The 23,208-nt window shown below is 27.1% G+C and overlaps 1 protein-coding gene across 1 annotated transcript; it reads right to left on the bottom strand.

Moving 5' to 3' along the window:
* Positions 1 to 5,260: 5,260 nt before the first annotated feature.
* On the bottom strand, positions 5,261 to 21,883 carry LOC135926557 (visual system homeobox 1-like). Its single transcript, XM_065462478.1, has 4 exons — positions 21,861 to 21,883; positions 8,015 to 8,688; positions 6,507 to 6,712; positions 5,261 to 5,407 (listed from the first exon to the last, which is right to left on the bottom strand). Exons 2-4 carry the CDS (start codon positions 8,397 to 8,399, stop codon positions 5,357 to 5,359), a joined length of 642 nt encoding a protein of 213 aa, XP_065318550.1. The 5' UTR covers positions 8,400 to 8,688; positions 21,861 to 21,883; the 3' UTR covers positions 5,261 to 5,356.
* Positions 21,884 to 23,208: the final 1,325 nt, after the last annotated feature.

Below are 23,208 nucleotides of genomic sequence, written 5' to 3' on the forward strand. Positions count from 1 at the left end.
AAAATTTTCGAGCGCATCTTTCCATCTTACACTTACACCTGACTTACCAATGTTTTGAGTTTTTGTAACCCATTTCCAGCATATCTTGGGGAAAATATGACGCAAACTTTACAAAATGCGCCCTTTTCATCGGCTGAGTAAGCAAGCCACTTATATTTGTTAAGACAGGATGCTTGAAAGGTTAAATTTCTTTTGCCCAAGGGCAATGGAAATTTATAACATTTGTCAGGTATCCAAATATTTTCAACAGCTAATAATTTTTCATTATCATTTTTAAAATGAAAATTTAAGTAAAGTGAAACATCTTTTTGAGAACGGTGTGGTGTTTATATATTTTTTTTTAGATTTTAATATGAATTTCAATGTTAAGAGCTGAGCAGCACAAGAAAAAAATCTGGATTATAAAAAATGTATCTCAGATAGATATCAAAGTTTCTTAATAAAAATTTAAAGACAGATACAAGTAGAAGGAAATTACTATAGAATATCATTACCAATTTTAATTAATATTTTTATATTTGTAGGATGATTTACACTCATGGAAGTGAAGAAGGTAGTAATATTTAAATTATGAAAATAAGTTCCTAAATATTATAAGCTGCCCAAGATTGTATATACAAAAGATTTTAAGAAAATAATTATGTTCTTCACAAATAAATAATAAAAACTGTATTTTATAAACTATTCTAGTTTAATTGGTAATGATAAATCATCTGTATCTAAGATTCATTTTTTCACAACAAATCTGTATCTAGATTATTTTTCTGGAGGGCCTGCCCAACTCTGTTTGTATTGTAGATACAAGTTTTCAATACTGCTCAACTCTGTTTGACTTATAATGTACTACCTTTTGCAAAATAACACAAAAAAATGATTAACTTTAAAATTATAACTAAATATCGTACATTGCAAAATTTTAATAACTCAAAATGAAAATAGTATAATTTACAAATAAAAAAAATGGAATTAAAATAAATACTATACCATCATTTGATGATTTTCCAGCCAAATCAACTGATAGCTCACATGCTTTTGTAACACATAATGTTTCTATTTTTAATTAAAAAATATTAGAAATTATAAATAATTTAGAATATATACCATCATTTGATGATTTTGTAGCTAACTCATCATTGGTTTTCCCATGGAGTGGTAATGGTATGTCTGGTCTTTCTAATTGCAAGATTTAAATAAAAGATATTATAAATAATACCATTACCTTCGTCCTCTGAGGATACAACGAAAACCAACTCAACTGATGGCTGATTTTTACTAGCAAGAGCAACATCTATATCTATATATATTTCTAATTCAAATTACACAACTTAAATTTTTATATACCTTTTTCTTTTTGTTGTTGACGAAAAAACTTACGGATATCCATATTTAAAAATTGTAAAAAATTAAAATTTACAAACTATCTATATAGTTTAAAAATATATATTTAATAATTAAATTTATAAATATCTAATTTAACTATGCCAAGCCAGAAAATTTTTTAGATAATAAATTCAATTACAACCTCCATTATTTACAATGAATTAATTATTATGACATTATGAGCTTGCTGAATTATCTAAACCTTTTAAATTACATCTAAAAGGATAGTTTATTTGGAAAACAATGTGTATGATTGTTTGCAATATATAGATTTGGTCGATGAATTGTATTATAATAATACTATAATAAAAGTATTAATTTAAACAGCAATAAATTTTGTCCTATTTCATCTCAAAATTTAATAGATAACCCCCCAAAAAATTTATCCTACCCCCATTAAAGCAGCTTACCCCCTACCCCCTCAAAAAAATAGGATGCAAACTGTTCCTACCCCTCCCGCTCATGTAGACGCTGATTAATAGCTCAATTTAAGGTTAAAGAGATATGGGTTAGAGTTAATTAAAGGTTTGAAAGATATGGGGTTAGTGTTAAGATAAATTAAATGTATTTTTTTAAATAAAATTAATCTTTTATTAATAATTTTCCAAAAAATCTGACAGCCCCCCCACTCCCCCCTACCCCTCCCCCCCCCCCCCAAACAACTTTGAAACTGCCCCCCCCTTCTTTGTTTTATTAATTGTTTTGGTACCTGAATATTTCTTATATTTTTTTGATAAATATTTTAATAATATGTAATGGGAGATAAATAGTTTAAATAAACTTTTAGATTCATTATAAAATTTTCTTTAGATTTCAAGCCCATTCATAATATTTATATTCCCTAAACTTAACACTGTACACCCATGGATGGTTATTCGATTTATTTTGCTAAACGTAAGTCTTTAAACCTTATTTTAAAATATTATCCTAACATTATGTTATTATATTCATTCTAGGTGAGTTTTACATTATTCATTCATACTTATTTTGGGCTTCTCTCAATACTAATTTAAATAAAATTAATATAGCCAATATTACCCTTCCATAATCAAATTTTATTTTAATCGGGCATGGGCTTTTTACCTCTCCTTTTATTTTCCCATGGGCGTTTAAGTAAGAGGTTTGTCTGCGCGCACAGGTAACTGCGGCGTGTCCAAAAAACGTGGATGGTTCTCTTAATTATTTAATTATTTCCAATCTTTTATCCCAGTTAGATGGGTTTTTTCATGTGAGAACCAAGCGTTGTTCTGTTGTATATATATATATTTGATATATCTGACATTTTAGGGCTAGTGCGCTTAATATCACGTATCACGCAAATAAAATATTTATTCATACCTGCTAAAATGCTTAAAATCGCCAACGCACCTCATATTGTAAGGGGGGAGAATATGTAAATGTAGCTAATTTGGTGGAAGAATGGAAATTTTCAAGATGTCAAGATTCAGAATATAGAAAATGAGGGCTGCAAAAACAAAATGGATAAGTTAGATTTCTAGGTTATTCTTAATGCAAATATTTTATAACGGATTTAAGTCATTCAGGTCGATTTAAAAAAAACAGCCCGATCAAAATTATAGCCAAAATAATATTATGTAACTCTGGAGAATTTGATCAAAGATGGCAGTAAAGTTTGGACATCCATTTGCCAATGACGAGGCTTACATAATATTATTTTGGCTAAAATCTTAATCGGATCGTTTTTTAAAATCGACCCAAATCGTTTTCAATAACAATCCCAACATCACTCAAACAGATTGTTACTAATATTGAGAGAAGATTTTGGTTTTATAAATACGTACAGGTTGAATAATTAATTGAAGCTGATGCAGTTTTTTGCTCTCCTTGCAAGATCTATAACTTAAAGAATAGTGAATCAAATCTTTACCAAGACTGGTTTCACAACTGGAAAAAATTTCTTGTATACAGGGGCCTTGAGAACGCCATTCCACGTCAATTCGATCAAGATTCGGCTGACCCCTTTTAAAATTGTTATAAATATCTGGAACTATTTAGATAAGTAAAAGGTGAGAAAGCTGTTTTACTTTAGCTCGCTAGCACAACTGGTTCTTGAGATATAGGGGCTCAAAGGTACAAAAAAGAGCCACTTTGGAATCTGTAGAATTTTTAAAATGCTTATATCTCAAAAACTATTTATAGTAAAAATATTATAATATATCATTTTGTAGGTAATAAATTTCTCTAATGGGCTAACAAAGAATAATAAATATTGGTGCCATTGGCTTACGCTTTTAAAATCTGGTTTACCTAAATTGCTTTACATGTATTTTTAGGCAAAATAGTGAGTGTTTTCGAATTTTTTTTATTGCTTTTTATTTAAACACCTTTGCTAAATATATATACAATATCAAAACTTTGGCGACACTATCGACTCCAAAAATTGATAAAAAAATAGATGGCGCTTTATGAAATTACGGATCATGGTTAAAATTTTGCTGCTAACTTATCAATAACCAGATATTTTCCCTTTTTATACTAAAAAATTTTGATTTTCTATTATATATATTAATTAACTGAGGAGCAGAGTGGGCATAGGCCTATTAGACACTTAATGCCGAATACACAGAAGAAGAGGATCATAAGACTAAAAGATTTTTCCATTTTATTTGTAAATCAAGATAGCCATTTTAATTTTCTAGACATAAAAAAATTAAAGCCTTTATTGGCAACCAATATTACTGAAGAGGGATTAGTAATTGAAATTGAGATTGTCATAAGTTTAGAAAATTATAAAGATTGTTACATCAGATTGTCAGATTTCTATACCCATACAAAAATGCCTTTCCAAATGTTTTTCAAATATTCTAAATCAATTTAGATCTTCCACATCTAATTGTGAGTTAACCTTAGAGAGAATTATTAAATCAGATAAATGTTCGAGTAGTGATGTAAGAAAGGGTAGTTTGGTTTTATTAGGACAAGGAAAAAACATAACCTATTAATTTTAGAAATGTTTCCAAGGTATTTAAAAATACATCTCAACCAAAATTTGCTTTATTTTTTGTTAGTTCCTGCTCAATCACCAACATAATACCAATTGTAATATAGTTATAAATATTTTCTAAATTACGTATATTTTATACTTGAATCCCTAACAAGTATTATACAAACACAATTAAACTATATCAACGTTATTATATAATATTTGTAAAATCATTAAATGAACTTATTTCATTCCAGCTATAAATCAATTCTAATCTTCCATCTAATTTTATAATCATATTTGATCATTGTATATTTTTGTATGTGGTATTTTTCAAATAAAATAGTATATTTCAATTTTGTGCCCAAACAACTTAAATGCATAAAGCCCATTTTCGTATATGGTAGTGGTTTATTTCTATAAAATCTTGATTATTCTCATTAATTTCTGCTTTCAATTTAAAAGTGCACCAAAATATTTTAAAAAAATATGAATAATTTTACTTATTTTTTAGTAAATGTTAGTTTAGTACATTAAAATTTAATTTTTTTAAAATTAAATTTGTTATAAAATTATAAAAATATTTTGCCTTATCAGCTCTTTTCCGAATTAACATTTCTTAAACTATAAGGAATAATATCCTGGGCAGACGTTCGACCTTCCCTATCCCTACAGGTTTTCACCTTTTTTGGTTTTAAGCTTTAAAGCCTTTTTATAATTCCTAAAAATAATACCTTATAATTATTTGCTATTTTAGCCTTAATAGATTAATGTTTTTTTATTCAAAAGCAGATTCACTTATTATTTTTGTCGATCGTTACACCATTTGATTGTTCTCAATATTCATAAGTTATTACTTTATCTTATAGAAATAAAATGAATATTCATAGAAGATATATTTGAACCTAGCATCAATATAACATTTAATTTATCAATATTCTATAAATAAGAATAGTTAACAAATTTATGAAAATTTTATCTTGGAATCAAATATTAAAAATAAGTGTAAGTAAAAAAAAATGAAAGGTTATTCTAAGTCCGTTCGTATCTCCTGAATTTCGCCCTCCTATTTTGAAACCAAACCTAAATAGAAAAAAAATATATAATAATATAATTTATTAAATCACATCTAATATAATATATAATAGCTGTAAATTGTAAATTTGATCTGGCCTATCCATGTCCTATCGAATTCGGGTTTAAATCTAAAAAAAATAGTTTATTAAATGAGGAGGTTTAGGAGTAGATTTATAAATCGTTAACCATTCAGGGTTGGGCTTGGATTTGTTTCCGATGCTAAAAATATTTCATTTTATTTATATTTAAATCCTCTTCCATATAATGATAACATACCGAAAGCTGCTCTTTTAAGAAATATATCCACGGTTTCATATATGATTGATTTTATAGGTTTCACGAATCTACTTTGTAATTTGTGAGTCATTATGGTAAGTTATAATAATTCAGCTATTTTTTTTTGTGGGGACCCAGCGAGAGGGGAGAGACGAAAGAGATTTATCAATATAGAACTAATATAAAAATTATTATGTTTTGTGCATTTCGTTGTTTCATATGAGATATAATAATTTATCTATTTCTTTAATGGGGGTTCAGAGAGAAGGAGAGAAAGATCATAGCAATATAGAAATAATATAATAATTAATGTTTATTTTCTCTTTGTTTCATTCTTGGACGAGATATAATAATTCATCTATTTCTTTTATAGAGGGCATAACCCCCATAAAAATTTGTCAATGGGTATGAGAACCCCGCTGCCCACATGAAGTCGACCCCTTGGCAGCAAGATTTTATTATGATTTTGATTTGAGATTGGTTTATAATTTTAGTAATAGTAATCTTGCCACTTTTTTCAATTAATATAAGTTTCTCTATATTTAAGCTTTTTAATGATATTATTATAACATATGTTTATGCAAAAGAATTCCGAATCAATTCTCATCAAAATAAGCGTAATTTTTTTTCTATCAACACATCAAGGAAAAACAAAATTCCTGATTCACCCATCATTAAATAAAGGAAAAAATGTCTAATTCACTCGTCATTCTTGTTCCCAAAATAAATTTTTTTCTTATACCCAATATTTTTGGTGAAAAGAAGTAAGATTTTGGACTTAAATTGTTAAACCACTTGAAAAGGAATAAAATATTTAAAAAATATGAACCTGAATTCTGGCTTCAGTCAACCCAGAATTCTTAGCGATATTTTCCCTCACATGCGAATCTGGATAATGAGTTTGCTCGAAAATATTTTCTAGCGCATCGATTTGTTGGCAATTGAACGTTGTCCTATTCCTTTTATTGCATTTCATCTTGGCCTTTTTATTGTTTTGGAAATCTTTCACAAAATTTTTGGTGTTGCTGTTGGCATCTTTTATTAAGGAGTTTATAAAATATTTGTTAAAATATATTTTTTTAAAACATTTTATTAATAAACTGGCATTATAAAAAAAATTTTTAATATAATTGTTATGTAGTTTTTATTAGTGATCTGTATCGAGCCTAATCTTTTAAGCCCGGCCCGAAATTTAAAAAAAAAATTTGTCCTGCCTGGCCCGATCCTGAAAGAGATATTTTTTTTATTTGTCCCGAAAAGCCCCACTCGAAATAAAAATTTGTTCGCCCGGTAAGCCCCGAATTTATTTAAGTATAGAAAAATGTAATTTTATTTTTGATTGTAAAAAAAAAATATTCTACAAATAAAAATATAATGGGGCCTTGTTTTTTGCGAGAATTTTAAAATATATCAAATATATAGTTTCTACGCAATTTTCAATAATCTTTGAATTTCAAAATTTATATGCACGGACTATCGACTTATTTATAATATAAAATAGAATGATCAACAAAGCAATATTACATAAGGCAAAAAAGTTTTATCCATTTATAATCCATTGTAAATTGACTGACAGGCATATTATTTAATCCTGCAATTCTCATACTACACATTATACATAAATAGCAAACTATTCTGGTTTTTAATTGACCATTTTTATTTTTATGGGATATTATACAAGTCTAAGGCATGGGCACAATATTTAATAGAATTATAGTAATATACAATACGTTATATTAATCAGAGACCTGCAGAGATATTATATACACGACGGCCTGGATTTTTTTCAAAAATTTTTTCGACACGGCCTGCCCTGGTTTATATTTTCAGGCCCGGTCTGGGTCGAACAGATTTTTTATAAAAAAAACTTCAGGCCTGGCTCGGATTTTTTTAAAATATATTATATTTATTTTTAAATTTTATTATACAACCCGGCCCGGGTATTTAAAAAAAAAATTTAGGCCCGGCCTATTCGCCCTTTGTCAAATATAAATAAATAATTTTATAAATAAAACCACTATTGCATTCGCGATAATACATTCGCTGTAATATTTTTTCTAGCGGTAGGTAATACATTTAGCGATAATAGATTTAATACGATAAAAGGTATTATAAAAACAAATTTTTTTACCTAATCATATTTTACATGGAGGAAGGCGGGGTATTAACCCCAAACCCCCCTTGTCTACGCCACTTGAAACCATATGTTTAATTTATATTACAAAAATAATCCTTATAGGAATCGTAATTTTAAAAGTAATTATTTTAACCTTAAAAAAATATTTTTATCCATAAAAAATCGATTAAATTAAAAAAAAAATTAAATTAAAATTTTACCAATAAAATAATCTTTATGAATGTTGACTTTATGAGACATTTGGCGAGTATGATCGTCTGCCCTTTTCGGTTTAGTTAATTGAAAGGTGTCACTTATACAATTCGTTTGATCGTTGGAAGATGTTATGTTTAAGTTCAAATTGAGATTAAAATTAAGATTTCTCTCTCTTTGGAAAAATTGATCAAACCCATTCCAAGAGTCATGGTCGAACTTATTATCAGGGTTCCTTGAAGGAGTTGATGGGAAATCTATCTTTTTTTCAGGCGCGATTCTCGAATGATGGTATTGAGTGGCCTCTTTTATATTTGGCTCGGCCGTAATGAATCGACTATCTCTGTTAATCGCTTGATTATAATCGTACTGGTGTTGTACATTTTGTGTCATTGGCGTAAGGGTAGACCTCTGTGTTGTATGTATGGAGAAAGGGAGGAATTTTCTGATAATACTGGTAGTTAGCCGAATTTTCGTTTATCAAAGTTTTATATTTAGAAGTGCATTCATGACATCGGTGATTTTGGGAATTAGTATGAGACGTGAACCAAACGGAATTAGCTTCCTGACACTCTTTCGATCTTTCGTAGAGGGCGAAATAGCAATTATAACAATATTTGTTATTATCATGATAAGCATTGAACATCTTTTGATATTATCTCATTCATACAACATTTTTTTTCTATGGTATATTTTTTTTGTTAGTTTTAAAATCGGGTTCAATATATTTAAATAAGAATCTATTTTTTTTTTTTGAGTTTTGAGTATATACAATTTTTTTTTTGTAATTAAATTTTTTCGAAGATTATTAAGATTATGAATTAATCTCCTAAAAAATAATCTAGTTTAAGTTCATCCAAATGATTTGAAATAATATTATATCATTAAAAAATGTCAATCAAATATATAAATCAAGTGCCTACAACTTAGAAACAATGTTTCTGCATTGCATAATATTGTAAGTTTGTTTTTTTAAAACTACAGTGTAATATTTATACTAAAATAGGTTTTTTTTTCTAAAGCCTTTTAAACTAAATACTTTGTGAAAAACTTTAAAAATAATAATTTATATTTCCATATTTAAACAAAACGAAATTTTTTTTTTCTTCTTCTAAAAACTACTTAAATTAGCTAAGGCACACACATGGTTTTTTTTAAAAAAAAACCGGAAGCGTTATTTTGAAAAAAATAATATTCAAAGACTTAATGTTAATGTGGTTTATTAAATGTATATTAAAGAATGTGGCAAAATCAATTAGCTTATAATTATGTACTCTAAAGGATTAAGGACTCTCTCAGTAAATTAAAATGAATTGCCGCCGTTTTTAAAAATGTAAGTGATTGTATATTAATTTATATTTTTCAAATATACTTATTTTTAGTTAGATTTATAATAATTATCTACAATCATCATGTGGCTAATTTTTGAAAGATTTATTTAGTATTTAGAAGAACCAATGGTGTATCTAAGATATATTCCGGGGATGACGGGTGGATTGTGCCATTTTCCCTGAACCATTATTAGTCCATCCTTAAGCCGAGTTCAGCCTATAAATAAAATTTTGATTAGGTATTTTTGTTCAAAATATTTCTTATTTTACCCTGGTTATTTTTAATTTTGTTTTTTAAAAGGTGTAATTTTTATCATCATCTCGGCGAAGTTGGCCGAACTATTGAAGATTCTAGTATATATTTCGTGCTTTATTAATGCCTATGAGTCTTTAAAAATTATTAGCAACAAAATGTTGGCCAACCCTACGACTAAAATTATTATTCTTAATATTTTATCAATTCTTTGGCAGATTACCTTGGCCTGGGTCATCAAATTTTTTTTTAATGGGTTGGGCTTGGTCCTAAAATTATTAGATTTAAACTTAGCTTACTTAAAAATTTGCTAACTGAAAGAAATATTGCCATTTTTTTTCTTTTAATATATAAATTTCAGTTGCCAAAATACCCTTAAATATTGTTTATTTTTATTGAATTTAAATAAATTAAATTTTTGGATATGGGGTTTCTGTCGGACTTGGGAATTTTTCTTAGTATTAGATATGGGCCGAGCCGGGTCTGGCCTAAAATTTTTTTTACTGTGGATCTAGGCCGGGGTCTATAAATAAATAAATTGCCAAAATTGACATCATACCAGATTGGGAAAAAATGCTTGATTAGAAATTATTGATTCATCAATTAGTTTTACTAGTCATTAAATAGAAACAATGTTATAAGCGAATAAAAACTAAACGTGTCGCTTTAGGCTGCGTCTTAATATCCGATTTTGATCGCGATTCAAAAATCATTTATACATCTAAATACATTAAGACGCGTCTTTTTTCACCGAATCAAAAATATTTTTGAATTTAATGATTCCTAGATATTATTTCTCTTCTTCTATTAATTTAATAGACATCGGAGTAAAATAATTAAAATCTTATATTTTGAATCGAGTTTATATTTTCAAAAATTTGATTGTTTTTATGCAATATAATATATCGTATAATTTAAAAAAATATATGTTAATTAAAAAGATTAGAGAATATCTGCATAAATAAGTAATTTTACTAGAATTTATTAGTTTAAATTTAATAGAACGTCAGTCACGACATATAGAGGAGACAGGGGTAAAGCGATTAAAGTGGTAGCAATGTTAACGTGAATAATTTTTTAACCCTTGAGCTTAATAAATTTGGTGTGACGATGTATTTTTGTATCTAATTTTTTACCTATGCTTATCTTTTGGAAAACTTACCCAGTTTGAATTACCAAAAATAGGTTTTTATCCAAAAATTATAAAAATCATTCTCTAGTTTTTTTTTGCTTTTAGCAAAATGCATTAAGGCTCAGAATTTAAAAAAAGCCATAGCTATAGGATGTGTATATCTTTACAAGAAGTCACGCACTAACGATTTACGCAATATATATGGTAAAACGGCTAAAATATTCCGTCTGATTTAAGCTGTAAAAAGATAATTTAAATATTGGAATAAAATTTTATGAATAGTCGCAAGGGAAGAATAATGTGTACGATGTGCCTAAAATGGGCACATTTAAAATATACTATTTTTGATATTTCACATTCCAGTATTGCATTGATTAGTTTTTACCAAAGTGATGAATAGATGTCAAAATTGCTATATTTTGTTCAATTAAACTATGTTCATTTTTATTTTAACCACGCTATCCTGATGCTTAGCCATTTTACCCTGGCTATGGGATAAAATAAAAAAAATGGCACACTACACATAATTAATCACAGCTCCTATAGAGAGCTATACTTTTTTTAATTTTTTTGATGAGGCATTTGACTACATATAAATATATAAATTGTTTTGTTTTGTTCACGTTTCAAAATATTATTGTTAAAATGTAAAATACCAATCGTTTTACCCCGGTCTCCCCTATAAAACGGCTTCTAAAGCTTATTTATTTTTGGTAAGCAATAATGTCTTTTAAGAAAATATATTGTTCAAAATAATAATGACGATATTAAACACCCTATCCCTTCCCACCAATCAAAATAAGTAAAAAAGGAAATCATATTGCCCAGGTTTCTAAAATTTGATACAGACGAAATATGCTGATTTTGAAAATAAAATCACCCTTACCCCGGTCCTCACTCCATGTATAAATTTCGCTCTATCTATAAATAATCATTTAGAATCAAAACAACTCTTTGTGAAAGTTAATATAATGATACATTTCACTTTTGCTATTATATATTAAAATCATTGCAATAATATATTAGGTAGTCTTTAGTCTCCATTTTTAAAAAAATTTTGAGCCAAAAATCTCTTTTAAAGATCATCAAACTAAAGATATTTTAAAGAAGATTGAATAAAAGAATTTTTAAATGTGTAATTTCATTTTGAAATTTTTTTTAATACATATAAATACAAAAGATAAACCTCTAAAAATTTTTTTACAAAAATGATATGAAATTTTACGTAAAATTTGATCAAATCATTCTTAAAAAAATATCTATTTAGAAAATCTTTGAAGATATATTATTTTAAAAAGCATTTCAAACTATGTTCGTCATCGCCACTATAAAATTTTCGTAAAACTTTCTATCCTTACTTTGATTGATTGAAACTTTTTCAATAGTCAAGTATCGTGAAAATTTAATTCATTGTACATAATATATATATAATTAACTTTTTTCTCTCTCTTTTAACTTCCTTTATTTAAAAATATATTTTCTAAATTATAATTTACAATCGTTTTTAAATATTTTGCTTGTAAACATGTGTTTAACATATTTAGGTGTCGTGCTTAATGTTAATATAAATTAAATATAGTAGAAATCGATTTAAAAATATCTTAATGATTTAAGATTTCCATTCGAGTGCATCAATAAATTTAAAAAATCATAAGCAATATTAAGTAAAGTTATGTCAAATTATAAATTTTTTAAAAACAAGAAAAGAATAAGAAACTTGTTTTTACTATTAAATAAAATACTGTATACACTTGTAACTTAAGCCCGACTAAGAGAGAGAAAATTAAAAACAAGTTAAATTTGGTCTAAATAAAACTATGAGAAGAAAATAATATCACTTTCTCTATGATTATAAATAATGCATATATAGTTCCTTAGAAATTACGATTGTTTAAACATAATCGAATCCTCTTTCCCATTGTTGGTAAACGGATTTTTTTCGGAGCTTGTAGATTTCGCATCTACGCCACACTAATCCTTCCATCATATCTTGGTGGCGATTAAGCTACCATAAATAAGGTGATTCAACATAAATTGACCCACATATTTTTATGTTTTTAATTTCTAAACCGTAATTTAATACACAAAGGCGATAAATAGGGGGGGGGGCTGACCTAAACAGGCTCCATGCTACATACTTTAATTATATTAAAATTCAATTTTATCCTCAAATGAAGTTGCTAAGAATAAGACCAAATTTAATTTACATGATGGGTATGTAGATAGAAGTGGTGAATCCTGTTTGGATTTAACAATGTGCATATTAAACCTTATTAGATTCTATTCCTGATATAAGATGCATTACATAAAATTGAAATTGAGGGAGTGTAATTTCATTCTTAAAATAGCTGATTGATCTTAGTACTAATTTTATTTTCAAAATGTTCTAATAATATTGATTTAAAAAAAAACTCCGTTATATCTTTCTCAGGTACTTGAACTATTCTACCTCGTTTATTTTTCGTTCACTAATCTAATCTTTCAAGGATTAGCATTGTTATTGTTATATTATCTGTGAAATTTATGACCTAATCCCCATACCAACCGATAAGGAACTGTAGTGCTTCCCTTATTAATTAATGAAATTAGGATTTTAACACATTAATCGTCTATTGTGTAACACTCGCCCTAAATATTTTGAAGATAAGGATACTTTTATGTACAAGAGATATGTCTGTACTTACTTAAGAATTCGAATAACTCTTGTTCGACCGATGACCGATCACAACTGATTAAGCCTTCCTTAAATTAAAAGGACGAACAAATTTCTTGTTTATCAGTTGCTCCTTATAGAGTAATGAGCAGTTCTTATGTGTTATTTTTATTCCTCTAATCTAGCAAAAATGTTTATATTCATTATTTATAAATTGTCTAACACCTGATACTAGAGTTTAAGGGTATCCCATATGTTGAAATAAATTTCTAGGTTTTTTATTATCATCTTAATTGTTTTATTTGGTACCACTAGACTTTAAGGCCATTACAAAAATGCGCGAACTATGATAAACCATATTTTATCAATAAAGGGGCATATTAGATCCATATGTAACAATGCTACCTTAGTAGATTTTTCTGTAGTTTCCGGATTTCCTGGAGTCTTCTCTTTATATTCGTAGCTAGTGATGCAAAATCGCTCTATTTGAATCGATTTTTGAAAGCGGCTAACCCATTATTCTATTCAAAAAATATTTTGCAAGCTTAGAGATTTTGCTCATAGATGGCACAAATGTTTGGATATCTATTAACGAAATCTCGAAGCTTAGGGAATATTTTTTTGGCTAAAACATTGAGTTAGCTGTTTTTAAGAAACGGCTCAAATGGAACCATTTTGCATTACTATTCTTTGCACCTAAAACATTTTTCCCCAGATTATTATGGTCATTTGACATTTCGATCTGGCTAACTATTTTGTTATAGATGTCCATAAATACCCTTCATATAGTTCCTATAGTATTTTGTATTGTAGTATCGTAATATTTACCTCTGAATTCCTTTCAACTATGTATTTCTTCAAAGGATAATTCATTGCTGTATATATAAAACAAAGATCCCTTCCAAATTTGGTATTTTCTTTGGCAACCGGAATATTATATACAAATCCGTAAGCTTTTTAATCATAAGTAAAGTTGTTAAAAGTTACTTTCGAAACATAACTAGTTACAGTTACTAGTTACATTTGTAAAAATAAAACAAGTTAAAGTTAATAGTTACAGTTATATTTCATAAGCAACTAGTTAAATTATAAGTTAATTTCTGGTTCTTATAAATTTTAAAATGGTCTATTAATTCTAAAAAATGGGTTTCAGGTTATGATTTATATTAAGAATTAATGATTTTTTCACTCAAATATTTGAAAATATAATATTTTATGCAGTTGTTGCAAATATTTATCTTAAATTTATTGTAAATATATTTTTTTTATGTTAATTCATCAGCATCCAAGTCTATAGCAAATAATAGAACTGTTTTTTTTTGTCGAGTTTCAGTGAGTTACAGAATATGGATATAGTATGTTAATTATAATTTGAAAATTCTTTTTATAAATGCAATTCACATTTTAAAAATTAATTATTTGAATATATTATTTAGATTTATATACACATATTTTTATAACTAGTTACTTTTGGCAGTTACATTTCAAAAAATATAACTAGTTTTTAAGTTACTATTTAAAAATATAAGTAGTTAGAGTTATTTTTTAGCAAAAGTGTAATTAGTCACTTTAACAACATCAATCGTAAGGTTGGCAAATATCTTGCTGTAAATCATTTTTTTCCCTTTATTGGCTACTACTGATAGCACTCGTAGGCATTAATAAAGCATGAAGCATTGGCAAAGGTTTTAGAATGAGTGCTTCCAATAGTTCAGTCCCCTGCGAAGATAGTATAAAGATATGACAAATTTTTTTTCAAAAGTAATAATAATTACGAAATCAAAAATACCTAAGCAGAATATTTCATGGATCGGACCTAGTTGAAGGCCGGACAAAGGGAATTTAAGACGAAGCCCCCCTACAAATATAAAAATACTCCTAACCCAATCTTTTTATGAAATCTTAAAGCAAAAATTCAATAGCTAATTTGTAAAACAGTTGAGCTTGTATATAAATAGTTGTTGTTATAGTAGTGTTGAAAATAATTTCGTTTGGATCGACACTGCCAGATATGGTTATAATATATTTTTTTAAAAATCATCGTTTTCGAAAAGAGTCTATGGCGAAGTCAGCAAGTGAATCACTAATCCGATGGATCTGAGTTAGAATCTAGCAAGGAACGAGTTCTTTTTTCTGAGGCCCAGCTAGGTACTTCCGTGCAATAATATATAGTAGGGCGGAAGCGACTGCGTAATTCCATCTCAATATAAAAAATTAGATCCTATTGTTTTTTTAACTAAAATTGAATGTTTTTAGCAAAATAGTTGTTGTTTATAAAATTGCTATATGTTGATTTGGCAGTAACTAACATTACCTATATTTGCTTCAACATAACATATAGATGGAAATCTAAAAAAACAAAACAAAATAAATTAAATATATACATCATCCATCATAAGGATAAAAAAATATTTATCTCTTGTAAAAATAATTTTTTTTACACCGGTCATAAGTTAATAAAAAAATCTTTATGATTTAAGGTCAATCAGATTATTTAATCCAAATTTTACAATGATATTTTTTTTAAAAAAAATTGTTTAGTTTTCCTATAAATAGCACAGATTTATGTATATATTTTATTTAATTTCAATATTTTTTTAAGGTTATTTTCTAAAAATTTAATCCGTTTTGCTTCGAGCCTTAAAACAAATACTTTTAAATGCATCATTCTGTATATTCCCGCAGGAAAACCATCGTGGTACTAGACCAGTCTGTCAATACTTTTTACTCTTCTACCAAACGACTAAGTCTTACCACATTCATTAATAAGGAATTGAAATTCGTGATATCAAGTGGGATAAGAATTAATTCCACCACCCTCACAACTAAAAATAAGGGATCAGATAATAACAAAAATGATTGGAATAAAGCATATGTGGCAACGAGTTCCATCAATTTCAAAAACAAATTTCCTGATAGACTTTATAGCAAAGAGAAACATGAGTGGAGGAATGATAAAAGTAAAAATAAAATATCAAAAAACAATAAATTTATTAATATTATTTTTTGCTAAAAAATAAAAAAATACAGATCAAGCCGTGGTAGTGGGATCTAGAAAATGTGACAGAAATTACGAGCTCAGGAGAAGTTCAGAACTCAATGTAGGCAACAAAATAAAACAACAGATAAAAAAATCCAAGTTCTTAATCTCTAGATATAAATCGACGTTAGTTGGAGAAAGGACAAATATAACGAATATCATAAAATTGTATTTTCAATCCTACAATTCCCCTAGCTTGCTTTTTACTATTATTATAGCTTGGATTATTACGCTCTGTTTTGGGGCACTTGTATTAGCCAGCAATATTTTACTTCTTTTACCATTCAAAATTGCATTTAGAACAATGATGGGCACTTTCCACCTGTTTCTAAAAATCAAATCCTTAATTCTTTGATAAAAATCCATAGGCGTAGTCAGGATTTCCTTATGGGAGACAAGGGACTCTTGGGCGACTTTCCCTATAATTTGTAACTTTTATGGGTTTCAAGCCCACCTTTTGTTGACTTTTTGGGAAGCGTTTTTAAAAATAATTATCGTTTTTTACTTTTAAAATTTTTCTAATGGCCTATTATATTGATTATTTTGGGAAGAAGGAGGTGTTGTGGGTGTATGGGATAACTTGTATCAACTTAAGATATTATTTGCGAAAATTAAGGGAAGATTTCCTGGTTCACCTTCCCAGGCTACGCTTATGGAAGAAGTCGAAAATTATCACACCATGTCTATTTATAATGAATGATTGCTTTTATATCTTTAAACAGATTATAAATTCATTTGTAACATGTAATGTAATGCTTCCCCTATTATATAAATATTGTGCCTTAACAAATTTTCTTACCCACCTACAAATTTTGGGGGTCTCTACCCAACCCCAATTAATTGTTTTATATTTATATAGTATAATGATCACATTAGGACATGTTTTATTTTATAAATATAACTTTATCGCCTCAGATTTAATTTTAAACATATACCAAAGTTATTGTGCAATTAATATAAATAAATATTCCAATTTTTCGATATATATTGCAAAATATTAAACTTTAATAAATTCATTTGGAAATTAGCTACCTAAATTATGGTTATATATATACACCTATATATTCATTCAAAAATTCTCCTTTATTAACTCATTTGGTTTCCATGGGTTTTACTGCAATAATTTTTTTTATATTAATAGAAAAAAAATAACCCCATCAATAATGAATTTGATAAATTTTCTTTCACCTTCTGATTCGCATTAATTGCCATTTTTTTCATACCCTTATATATATATTCACCTATATTGATATCAGTTTTCTATATTATTATCTTGGACACTTTCCAATCGTATATTCCTAAAAAAATAATAATGACCCGATTAAAATAATTATATATGTTTAGTAGGTTTTTTTGTTATTGATCTTTTCCATTTTCTCATGCCTTCTATTTTTTCTGTTTTTCTCACTATAAAATTAAAACACAAATAACATTTGATTTGCTATATTAAATAAGTATTATATCAAGTATAGTACCGAAGAGAAATACATATAATTCTTCAAAACATCCAAATTGCTAAATTTAATAACAACACATATTTAATTATTAAAATGAAATTATATAATGATTATAATAAGTTTTAAATTCTTGATTAAAATAAATATTTTTATCAATTATTGTAATGGATCATGAAGCCAATAGCTATTCTATTTTCCATATCAGGAAGTGAATATAACATAAATCTGAGCTATTTGAAGCCTACATTCAAGATAATATTACTCAAATTTAAAAAAATAGTAGATAGATTGGAATGACAGAATAATGTAAAGATCAGTATACCCCCCCCCCCCTCCATTAATACCGGTATTTAGACTAGAATAGTGTTGAATAGGGCTTTCACGGAATGAAATAATTTTAAAAAAAGCTTATCATATTTGAAAGAAAACAGAAAACCAAGAAATGTAGAAGCTTCAGAACATAGATTGTTTTCTGAAATCTCTTCATTTTTTGACTAAGTATTAATAGAGAATCAGATGAAAATATTTTACAAAATGTTATTAAATATTTTAATCAAATTCCAGGAAATAAGAAAGAAAAAAACAATTATAATATTAAAAATTAATTTAGGAAAATAAAATAAAATTTAATTCTTTTTTTCATTTTATTAATTACGTATTATATTATTATTATTAGCAAAATAAAATTTCAATGGCCAGCACTGTATTTATCAGAGACCTGCAGGCCAGGCCCCTAAACCCGGCCCGGCCCTAAACCCGGCCCGGCCCTAAACCCGGCCCGGCCATATAAACCGCCCCTAACCCGGGCCGGGCCTAAAAAATTTTTTTTTAAACATATCAGGGCCGGGCCTAAAATTTTTTTTTTTAAATATATCCGGGCCGGGCCGGGCCTAAAATTGTTAAACCCGGGCCGGGCCTTAATATTTTTTATAAAAATTTTTACATTATGAGTTAATAGTTATAAGATTATATTATATTATAGTTATGATTAATATAATATTGGGTGATGGTTAACACTACCTAACAACCCACAGATCGATTTAATTATTAATTTCCTGCAAATTTATTCAAAGTATTAATATATTTTTTTATAATTCATATCTAAATTTTTACAACATATTTTACCAAAACAATCAAATAATGTAATATTTTAAATAAGCCCCAATATTCAAGTATTATTAATATATTTTTTTATAATTCATATCTAAATTTTTAGAATATATTTTACCAAAACAATCAAATAAAGGAATATCACTTCTTAAAGTTTGTAATACCTTTCAAAGCGAAAAGGAGAAATAAAATTGATTTTACTTAATATAAAGCATTTTTTAATTGAAAAATTTGTTTTACACAAGTATCATTTTATTTCTCTTTTTCTCTGTCCCAAATTCAAGCAATTACGTATGTAGTCAGGGACAGATCGCAAAATGACGGAAAACTATATAGAAGATTATATTAAATTACAAGAGGCTCATGAAGTAAATGAAATACCATCGACCAGTCAAATTACGACTGTTGTTAAACAAACTGAATTAAGACAAATGGGGCGATGGTAATTCTGGTAATATGTCAATACCATGATAATTTGTGAATTTTTAATATCTTTCTTGAGTATAGGGTTTCGTCAGTCATGCTGGTTTTTTACTTTGCAAACTGTCAAATATTTATTGCATTTATTATATTTACCTTGAGTCATGAAAGTTTTTAATCCAACATTTTTCATTATTTTTTTTTACAATATTATATAATACAATTATCTTCTTTTGTTAAAAATTTATATTATAAAATAAATTATATTAATATTGTGCAATTAGATTATATTTTCAAAATACTATTTATTATACATGCATTTTTTTAAATAGCGATTTATTTTTATTTTATAAATTAAATAGTAAATTAAATACAATATATTATATTCTCAAAATATTTTCCATTTTTATAAATTAAATATTAGTTTTATTTTTTTTAAATGTAATATAAAATATAGTATATGACAAATATTATTACCATTTTTATGAATATTAGTTTTATTTTTATAAATGCAATATAAAATATAGTAGCTCAAAATATCCATTTTTATAAATAACAGTTTTATAATTTTTATAAATTCAATATAATAATTCTCAAAATATTAGCTTTTTACATGTATTTTTTAAATAATAAGCGATAATACTCGCTAAAAAATATGGTAAAATACCTCATAGGTGAATTTTTGTATATACCAGGTCGAATATAATTTTAAAAAATTCCGAGCCGGGCCTAAAATTTTTAAATCCGGGCCGGGCCGTAAAAATTTTTTTTAAAAAATATCCGGGCCGGGCCTGGCCTAAAAAATTTAAAACCGGACGGGCCGGGCCGTGCAAATGGTACCTCTGCAGGTCTCTGGTATTTATTGATAATCGTTCAACTTAAGGAATGATCAACTGATAAGAAATTTTTTTAAATTGGATGAAATATATTTAAAAATTTAACGAAAAATTTCTTTGAGTTGGATAATACTCGATCTTATTATATTACCAGCAAATGGTAATCTGTCACAACACTGCTGATAAATCACAAATGATAGTGAATCACAAAGCGATAAATGAAATTCCAATATACTAACAAAAAATATATGGTTAGGAATAAATGAAAACTCGTTATTACTATGCTCTAATAATATGATCGTTTAGTTAGGTTACGTTCAAAATCATTTTTGATTAAATTTTGATTCCCTTAATCTAATATTTTATGTTAAAAGAAGTTTTAAATATAAAAAACAATCTTAAACCACATCAAAGACCTAGACTAGCCAGCCCGCTTAAAGTAATAATTAATATTGGAGTCAAACTATTTTTTTTAAATTAGCTTTTAGCTCTCATTTGATACTAATATTTAGGTAATTTAATCTACTTTTTTTTTAAATCGCCTAAATCGAGCCTTTTAACAACATTAAACACAAATAAACAATCCAAAGAACATACTTGTAATGGACTTGGATTGTAGAGACTGCGAGCACTGCTAATGCTAATTTAAATAACTTCGGTTATTCATATTTTATTGACCTCTCAGTCAGCCATCAAAAATATCTCACTAGGTATTCTATCCCATTTTGCCACAAGAAAAAAAAATTATTCAATTGTTTTTCCCAATTCTTGAATTTCATTATCAGAGATTATATGAATTAACCTCTGAGGCAATAAGTCATTCAATTCGATAATCTACCTCTTATGAGAACCCTGTTGTGACGAATTTTGGCTTTTTCTTCTGATTAAGAGATAAAATAAAAAATTATCTTAATTGCAATTAAAAAAAGATAAAATATAATGTTTATAAAATAAATTGATGTGAGAGGAAATGATGTTTTGAATTATTGTAACTCCTCTTGATCTGTTTAAAAACCGATATATATATATAAATTTTATCTTCGCCAAATTGCATTATCGTTAAATCAATTGCGATAATCCATTTGCAATAATACATTCGTGATAATGATCTCGCGATTTTACTGTCGTATATTCGTTAAAATGCATTTACGATGTCAAGCGGTAATGTATCGTCTATAATGTTTTTCCTGGTTATTACCATGTAACCAAAAAAAGATATCCAAATCAAACAAATAAGGAAATTATTTACAATTTAGAGAGCGAAAAAAAGAGAAAATCAAAATCAATACCCAAGAATTAAAATTATCTAATTTTGGAGGCTCAGAGCGATCCTAACCGCACCCCCATTTGCAGGAGCCTGGCTTCTAATTATTATAGATTTTTAAAAATAAAAGACATATATTAAAGTTATTGGCATTTTTTGTGACCCCTTTATTTTTTAAAACCCTTTGGCCTCTTAATATCACAGCTGCTACGTCATTGTTTATAATAAATTGATAAAAAAAAAATTAAATTTTGTATGAAAATAAAATTTATAAAAATTAATATACATGTAAATAAATTATATGGTAATTAATATAAAATTTCAATACAATAAAAGAAAAATAATTATTTAGTTTAACCTTTATGGATGCATATGTTTGTCTGAAAAATATTTCAGGGACTTCCTCTGTGACGTATTATATATAATATAAATGGTATAGTTTTTGCAGTAATAATAAATAAGCGATTCACATTCAGGGACTTCATCTGACGTATGTGAAGGAATTGTTGATGTATATGTGACGCACATGGAAAAGAAATACATCATCTATATTTTGGCATGAAAATTTTTCTTGTTTTCGTAAATATCATATTAAGCTAATAAAAATCCCGACCCCCTATCTCTCTAATTTGAAATAAGTAATAGTTAATAACTGCAATTAATAATGACTCCAATTTAAAATTTCCGGGGAAAAGGTAATTTAATAATTAAAAATAAGAGTAAAAAACCAAAATTATTTATGTAAAAGGCAACATAGTCAAATGCCTGGAATAAGTGAACTAGAGATCTTCATTTAAAATTTGTAAGGGAAAACGCAGATTAGAAAAATCCGGACTATGCTTATGAATCGATACGAATAGTCTTAGAAGGTAGATAGGTTTATCTTTTCTTAAATCTAAAATACACATAACATAGAATATGAGGTAATCGATATATCATTTAAGCACAATGTGGTTGCTTTTTCTTTGAAATTTTTTTAATGACATGATAAATGGGAAGGGGAATTGTGGTAAGCCTAAGAATATTTCGGATTGCAAAACCTTTTAAAATAGTTTTCAAGTCAGACAGGAGCACCTGCTAAAGTTCTACCAGAAAAAAGTGGGTGGGTTAATATTACAAATCAGAGATACAAACAGAATCATTAAATAGGTATTAACCTGCTCGATTTTGAACCTCTAAAAAGTCTATGGACTAGTTTATTTACATATGAACTGTTTTGTGATTATTTATAAATTAATTTTGATAAGTAACAAACCTTAATTTTAAATATTTTCATATATTGTATTTGATGGGCTATAAAAAAAAGGCTTATAGAAATATAAATTATATTTTTGAAAAATCTTTTTATAGATATTAATTATTTAATAGAAGAGAAATGTTGAAAATATTTTAAGTGTATATAGGTAAAAATAGTATTCTTTAGGAAATTAATTAAAACAATTATTTATATTATATGTAATAAATACCATTTAGTTTTTATCATAGGGTAACCATGATCTATAAGAGATGGTTTCAAAAAAAATTTGGGGTTTCACCAGGGTTGGGCGTATGGCGAATACTTGTATTTAAAAATAATAACAAATATTCTTTATTGTATTTAGTATTTATTTGAATATTTTCGGAGAAATCAATATTATTTCAATCATGATTTGTCAATTTAGAGCTAGCGGGGTTTGCTAAACCATACACGTCAATTATAGCAATTA

This window comes from Gordionus sp. m RMFG-2023, chromosome 3 (genome assembly GCF_954871325.1).
Source record: "Gordionus sp. m RMFG-2023 chromosome 3, tfGorSpeb1-WG-v2, whole genome shotgun sequence".
Lineage (NCBI taxonomy): Eukaryota > Metazoa > Nematomorpha > Gordioida > Chordodea > Parachordodidae > Gordionus > Gordionus sp. m RMFG-2023.